Consider the following 8239-nt stretch of genomic DNA (forward strand, 5'->3'; position numbering starts at 1 on the left):
CCGTTGATGTGGCATGCAGTCACAAGCCCAATAATGACTTTCGATGTCAGAGCGGTGTCGATTTGGGCTTGCAGTGTCACAGTCTAAACCCGAACTAAATAATCTTTCTATGTACACTTCATCTCGAAAAACATGTTCACTTTCTAGCACCGCCTCACAAAAGTAATTGCAACATCTGCATATGCAAAGGCGAAAAAGTAGGTATAGAGTTGCTTTAAGAGTTCGATCAAGTTCAATTTTATGAACCATCATTCATTTTGTTTTAATTATCTTTACAGACAACTGCGATAAGTAGCACATTAAACAGTAGTTGAAGTCAGACAAGATAAATATCAGGCCATTTGTGTTGAACCTTTGCTGAATCATTTGACTTCCGGTAATGTCTGTAGCTGTTGGCTTAAATTAATGGCCAGTGTTATTTGAAAAGAAATATAAATGCATAATGTTGGCCAACAAGAAAGTGCGCCAGGACTTTTGACTGGTAGTGTATATTAGGGCGGAACGATTTTGAGAAATAATGTCATTACGATAACATTGCAGTTGAATTTGCAATGATAAAATATACATGTGTTAAAAAATACTGAGAATAAAGCATACCGACTGACCGAAATAGAGAAGATTGTTCTCCTTCCCCATATTGCAGCCTTTTCAATTTGAAAATTACATTAGACTTCTTTGCGATTGTCAATTGGAATTTAATTAACGTTGAGCTCTAGTGCAGCCCGACTTTTGAACCCTCCTGTACATATTTGAGCCACATATTCATATGTGTTATTTTTGGACTGTTTACATGAAGCATCAAATGGATGACATATTTTGGTAGTTTATTGACGCTAATTTGTCTTCCATCTGTGACCACTGCGGCACGTGTTAAATGGTTCGGAACTGAAACTTTGGCGACTTAGTTGAAGAGCGTGACTAAAATTCCAAAGTGCAGCGTTCCCAACGGTTAAATGGAGCATTGCCAAAACCAAGTTCCGTCCTCCACTTGGTTTGGGAAGCCCTGGTCTAAAGGCCCGGCTTGGTGATTTCCTACATCTTGCAAGCGGGTCTGAAAAGCGTTTCCACAGAAACCACCAAATAATTGAACTGTTTTGATTAGACCGTGTTACAGGGACGACAGGAATCCTCACATGGGTGGAACTCCATGTGCCAAAGAGTTCAATTTAAGGAGGTGTTTGGAAGGAGACATGAAACTGTTGCGGTCTATATTGTGTGATCACGTCATCAATGAGTGATCGTATCGCCCAGGAACTTTATTTGTATATCGCACTATGATTATAATAATTGAAACCAGCCTAAATATTTTTAGCCATCTGCTATCCCCGCTGATCTTCCTCGCTACTTTAGTCAGATGTGCCAGCATGTATAAATACCTGCTGGCCCAGACACGAGGCATTACGATGTGACGGGGGGGGGGGCGCTGAGCTGGGCTAGCCGGCTGCATGACTGTTGTCACAATTAGCGGCGTGGACTGAGGAATGTGGTGCGACATGCTGGTGGGGGGGTCAGTGAGTGGGAGGCAGGAGAGGGGAGAGGGGCATGTGGAGCTCATTACTTACCTCCAGCTGCTGGTTGGTCATGGTGGCCAAAGCCGCCATGTTGTAGTGGGAGAATATGGTGGAGGCGCCCATTTGGGGGTGTGCCTGGTAATTGGTCCTCATGGTCAGTCCCTGAGGGAGCAAAGACAACAGTCTTGAATAAGCGTGACACTGGTTTACTTTAATATGACGGATGACTATCATCCTACTTTTGTTGCACGAACAAAACAGACAGACAGACAGATAGATAGCTAGATAGATAGAATGACAACATAAGTGTGTGTGTGTATGTGTGAGGCACACGGTCATGCCCCAGTAAAGGCCAGCAGGATTCCAATGTCTGTGTGTAATTGAAACTCTGTTGCAGATGGTTCTCTTACGCCCTGTAATCTGGCCATCCTGTGTGTGTGTGTGTGTGTGTGTGTGTGTGTGTGTGTGTGGTGGGGGTTCCGTATAGACCTGGTGAGAGACAAGTGTGCACAACGAAACTGCGCGCGCACACACAAACACCCACACCCACGCGCACGCACGCACGCACGCACGCACGCACGCACACACACACACACACACACACACACACACACACACACACACACACACACACACACAAATCCATGGTTGCCATCAATTTTCCACATACAGTCAAACCTTGTTACAACGTACTCCTTGGGACATAACGAATCTCTATGTGATAATGGTTGTTCGTTGTAACCATTTCCAATAACATGGCCGCCAACTATGATGTATAATACAGGATCAACATTCAGAGATGTAAAAACATGAACATGTGATTCAGTATAAACATGTCAATTACAAATACGTGGATATAGTACGAAAAAAATATTTAGTCAGCAAATGAAAAGTGCCTTCTCCAGTTCAGGACATGCTGGGCCCGAAGCCATTTATGATCATCTTTCAATCTGTTGGTGTCAAACTCTGCCACGATTTTGTTGCTGATACGGATGATTGTCAAAATCGCCGACTTTGCCAAATTTGTAGTGTCATCTGAGCTTCGTCTGGGAGATTCACTTTCAAAAGTGAGTGACAACTTCAGCCTTCACAGACAGCGAGATTCGCATCCGTTTACCAGACGTTTTCAGAATATGTGCTCATGTCCGCGTCGTGCCTCCAGAAGTACAACAATGCATGATCCGATAAGTTGCGTTACTAAGCAACGAAGGGAAATCTCGCGCTGTACATTTTGTTCATTTGCAAGGTTGCGGCGGCAGTTAGCTTCCCACGGCTCGTTGTAACGAAGGCATTTTTACTATTTTGTGGGAAAAATCTGGCCATTATAACAAAGTTTACATTATAAAAGGTGTACGTTTGTAAGCAAAAATCGGCAAGCAGAAAATTAACTATATGAAATCAGGACTTTGAAATGTGAACATTATGGGGTGCAAACAAACAGGGTACGTTGAAAAGAGGTTTGACTGTATTGTGGAGACATTCTACAAGAGATGAAGCTTCAAAAGCTTCAAACTAGCTATGGGCATCAGGTCACTTTCTCACGCTTTTATCCTTTTATTTTATTTTTTTAACTGCAGATTTAGGGTGACTTAATGTTCACCATTTCTCCAAAGAGATCCTGTGAAGTGAATTCTGAGATTTGTTTTAAAAACATTACACTAGGGCTGAACGAATACCTGAATTCAAATCAACATTGCAATGTAGTGGAATGCAGTTTTTAAATTACAAAGGCTGCATTTTGGGGGGTGCTGTTCTTAAATTATTCAAATTTGACATGGCTGTGAACAACTCTTCTCTGTTTCGTGTTCAATTTACAACACATTTTTATTTTCACTTTACAGGGACCTTTTTTTTTTTTTTTGCAGGACTCATCGCAAAGCTGCAGAAGCAATTGAAAGACGACCACTGGACCTCAGTGCCATTGTTTCCCCTGTGAGTGGAAAACCCTGTGTTCTCCTGACAGGCAGACAGGCTCAGGGAAAAGCCGCTTATGGCACACAGGGGGCAGAGGAGGGAGAGTGTGTTGGAAAAATAATCATTAGAATGAATTAGAATCTAGGATTACATGAGGAGAGGGGAGACCTACTCACGCTCACTTGCACCATCAACGCTTCTCACACACACACACACACACACACACACACACACACACACACACACACACACACACACACACACACACACACACACACACACACACACACACAGCCCTTTGATTCGACCGATAAAAAGACGGGACAGGAGGGAAGAGGAGAGGAGAGGAGTTGCAAGGACTGGCCACAAAAGGCTAGTGTGAACACGAGACAAGCCTGTTGTGGATGGACATCGGCAGGTGGCGGAACCGTCATCTCGTAAAAGGCTCGAACACATTCAGCTAAGGTGTCCCCCAACAGGGTAATAAATTCAATCAAATATGCTTGCATTTGTCACTAATGGCTTTCTGTGTGATGGGAGAAATGAAGAAGAAATTAGACTGCCTTCTACAGCACTCCAGTGACTTGTATTAACTGCAACTAATTGGAAATACAAAGCTCCTTGACAAACACGTAAGTATAGCTTACTTTAGATGACAGCTGAATGTTCTCAAACATATGATGCAGTGCACGTCACACTTACCTTCTTCTCTGCTTCATATTCAGCCCAGGCTGCTTTGCGATCCTCCTCGCTCAGGGCCTCCTCCTCCTTGTGGTCCAGCAGAGAGTCGTGCTCATGATAGCACACAATCTGGTCCTTGTGGGTCTGGAGCAACTCAGCCAGGAAGAGGTCCTACAGAGGCCAGAGTGACAAAACGAGGCAACGTGTCAAAGGGAGGACTTTTAAGTCATCATTGCGGGCGCTCAACACCCCAGACACACCAGTAATTAATGGTCTAGTCCCATGGTTCTTAACCTGGGTTTGATCGAACCCCAGGGGTTCGGTGAATCAGTCTCAGGGGTTCGACGGAACCTCTGCCATGGAGGTTAAGGCACACCCGAATCAACATGTCAATTAGTTATGACACGCCCGCTTGGCCATCACTGACTGGCTCAATTTGTCCACAATGAAAAAACGTATACTAAGTGCGTTTACATTTTTTTCTGGTTTTAATAAATGTGGTTTTATGTCTTGAATTAGTAAAAAAAAATATACTCTTTATTTTTCACTAATGAAGGGTTCGGTGAATGTGCATATGAACCGGTTGGGTTCAATACCTCTAACAAGGTTAAGAACCACTGGTCTTGCCATTATGAAGTTATGGATGATGCTATTCTACTCCAGTCCTGGAGGTGGAGGTAGCAACTGACTGAGCCTTGGCTCTATCAGGATCGACACGGAAATTGTTTACATTCCTTGATTTGTGCCATACACGTGGAATGGCAATTTTTTTTTTCTTCTTGCTTTTCCACAGATACAAACTGGCAAAAACAAAACCTCCTTGTTGCATGTTTTACGGAAGTAAACAGAACATGCTTTGTTGGCAGAGGTTAAAGAACTTCATTTTCCATGACAACACTATTATTTAGTGCAATACCCGAATAAAATTAGTCAAGCAGTGCCAGACTCCATGTCCACAAACATGGCTCAAATTACTCTTGTTGCAGAGGGCTGTGCTTTGTCCTTCCTGGCTGAGCTTTACATTAAAGTGGAATTTTTTGAAAGCGGAGACGTCATACGATGGCTGCATCATTAACCTCCATACAAGCCAGTTCACACAGGGGTTCCATCATGCTCCCCCCTCCATTGTCCAGCTACCACTGAACTCTGACAATGAGTGTGAAGTATGCGATGCAAATTAATCATAGATGTCACTGGTGCAATGCAAGCGGGAATACAAAACAGACACACAGTAGGATGAAAGGAGACAGTGATTGCAAATCTGTACAGAATAAGAGAGAAAATAAACAGTGGGCCAGACACGGTGAAACTGGATCTCTCAAATTAAGAGATGTAAGACAAGCAGAGAAGCTTGTATACACACAGAATTCACGCGGTTAAAACTACTCAGGCCACCAACCTGAGCAGACAAAGACCTTGCCGGAGTGGGCCATTACAGCTGCATTTGAATGAGTGGCATTTTTCAACATTTTCAAGGTAAATGGTCACCAGTGTTGGAGGTCATATGACAATACAGATGCTCACCCTGGAACCAGGTGCATGCTGGGATAGACTTGTATTTCCCCTCCAGCATCGGCTCTAGGGTGGTCCGGTCCATTTCTTTTGGTGAGCTGTGCGCGAATGTGACCCGGTACTAATGATCGTCAGTAACCTGAGCCAGCCTCTTGGCTTTCGGATGGACCTGCAGGGTAAAGCCTTTCGCTTTACTGGAGAGGTGGAAAAGTGAGAGCCACGGGGTGGGCATATGCTCAGAGCAAAATGATGTAAGTGAACCCACTCAATGAGCATATGGGGTATATGAGTGGGTACTTCTGTGGGGTGAAGGAGTTGTGGCATTTGAAAATGTATGTTTATGGACTGAAGTGACAGGCGAGCGAAAACTTCATATTTTAAATACTGTAAAACCCCAAACAAGACTGATTAACAATGAAATTCATCAGTGTATGCGACCTTTTAAAGAATTTAAGCTTTTATATATATATATATATATATATGCATGTTACGAAAAGGTCTTTTATGCTGGTATTCAAATGATGTAATGCAGCCCTCACATCACGAGAGATGAAAACTTGGGAGTCGACATAAGCGAACCTCATTTGGCCTTTACGAGCTGGCACGGGGCATCCATGCGCACGTTGCCAATAGACTTCAGCTTTAAAAAGCTCCGATGCAATTAACCGCCTGTCGGCATAAACTTCAGAATCCACGAAGGCAAAATTCATTCAATTTAGAAACTTCTGAAGTTGAAAACAAGTGCCTTACTTCTTCATTGTGATTACTTTAAGCCAGCCGCTAAAGTGACATGTACTTTTTTACTGCCATGACAATAAACCTTGTGTAAAATACCAAATGCATAATCTATATATCCATCTGTAAAAGATAGATGAAAAGTAAAAAGCTTCAAACATCACACAAAAACTAGCATTGTGCATGGTCAGTATATTTTGTAAGACCTCAGTATACACGTCTCTGTCGTGGCTGCTCAGTGCCATATCGGAGGAGCCTTCTGAAGTCTCCATTAATAATAAAAGGACGTACGCTGCTGGGCTTTGTGCTGACACCACCAACACATCATTTCAATTTCCACCATTTTGAAAAATTATAATAAATCAAATGTCGATTGCCATCCCCTTATGAATTGTTTGACCTTTTCAACGATAGTTTATAACAGAGTTTGATGTGGTGGCTTAAAATGCACAGGTGTGTGAGCAACAGGGGATCGAAGACAAGATCCCATAAGCAGGAATGCAAGAGGTCGAGATATTTGTAATAGCTAAACACAGCCAGTCAAAACTCCCTCGCCCACAGCTGCATACGAGTTAAACACACACACGCACTCACATACGCACACACAGCTAGCAAACAGTGCTAAACAAGTTTCACTGCAGAAATGCACTTAAAACCTGGAGCTGTGCCTGACAGGAGGAGGCCAAGACCGCCCTTAGGACTTTACCATCTACACCACGAACACATGCCAAAATTGTTTTTCCTGGCAATCACTCAATTAACAAGAGAAAAATCACGTTCTACAAACTCTAATTATATCTACATGTTGGGAACAAAACTGAGGAGACACCTCCACCCCTCCAAAAAAAAAAAAAAAAAAAAATTGATATCTCTCTCTCTCTCAAAGGATCAATACAAATGTAGACCATCTTTTCAAACACTATTAGATCAGGGGCCAATCCATACAGCTTGCACTCAATAGAAAACTTGATGCGGTTTTATGGAAGCTTGGCTCCGTCATCTCTCCATGGAGTTTTCTGCACACCAATTTGACCTTGGAGGAAAATACCATGACATTTTTTTGTTATGGCTATGGCGCTCCAATGTTTAAGACAGCTGCGCGTAAGTAACACTGTCTGCGTTTTTGGATACGTTTGGTTATCTGGTGTTGTATTTCACTTTTTCACATTGGACGCAATTGAGCTATCACAACCTAAGGTGAAAAACTCTTAACAAAGATTGATGATGGAAACTGTTCAGCATGATATCTGCAGATTTTTGGCGGTGCTAGCGCTGGCTTCCCTGTGGAGAAAAGTTGGAATAAGTAGAGTTATGCATTTGGCTACCTGGAGTCACCACAATTCAATTCGACTCAACCAGGCTTTGAGAGAAATGCTTTTCACAAAACTCATCAATTCCTACCTACACAATGTAACTTTCATTGATGCGCATGATGACTTGCAAGCACTGGAGTGTTTAGATTTCCCTAAAAGAGAGGGGGCGGGGGGGGGGGGGGGAGGGACCGGAGGTCTCGCCCGGGAAGAAGATGATAGCGCAACGCAATGACAGAGCTGTGGCCATAAAACCTGCCTGGCCAAGATCCAGCACTGCCCCCAGTTTACAAGTCGGCCATTGGGCGGAGGAACGAACAAAGTGTTTTGCTGAGAGGAGGATAATACTTGCGTACTAGTCGGTGTCCACCCCGGTATTGATCATCGGTGTCTTCAGACTAATTATCTCATTAAAAAGTCAACAGAAGAGAATTCTCTTCTCATGGGCTCACCACTCATGGGAGGGGCCAAAGGGGTCGGGTGCAGTGTGAGCTGGGCGGCAGCCGAAGGCAGGGACCCTGGCGGTCCGATCCTCAGCTACAGAAGCTAGCTCTAGGGACGGGGAATGTCACCCCT

The 8239-nt window shown here is 43.6% G+C and overlaps 1 protein-coding gene across 8 annotated transcripts in view; it reads right to left on the reverse strand.

Annotated features, from left to right (window-relative positions):
* atrx (ATRX chromatin remodeler) overlaps positions 1-8239 on the reverse strand; it is a 48240-nt gene that overhangs the window by 3535 nt on the left and 36466 nt on the right. For all 8 annotated transcript variants that reach the window (XM_019869697.1, XM_019869693.1, XM_019869692.1 and 5 more), the window contains 2 exons: positions 4128-4277; positions 1563-1673 (listed from right to left, as the gene is read on the reverse strand). In XM_019869697.1, coding sequence (XP_019725256.1) covers positions 1563-1673; positions 4128-4277 — 261 coding nt within the window. The remainder of the gene's footprint in view (positions 1-1562; positions 1674-4127; positions 4278-8239) is intronic.

The sequence above is a fragment of the Hippocampus comes genome, unplaced genomic scaffold, assembly GCF_001891065.2.
Source record: "Hippocampus comes isolate QL1 unplaced genomic scaffold, H_comes_QL1_v1.1 scaffold9, whole genome shotgun sequence".
NCBI classification, from domain to species: Eukaryota; Metazoa; Chordata; class Actinopteri; order Syngnathiformes; family Syngnathidae; genus Hippocampus; species Hippocampus comes.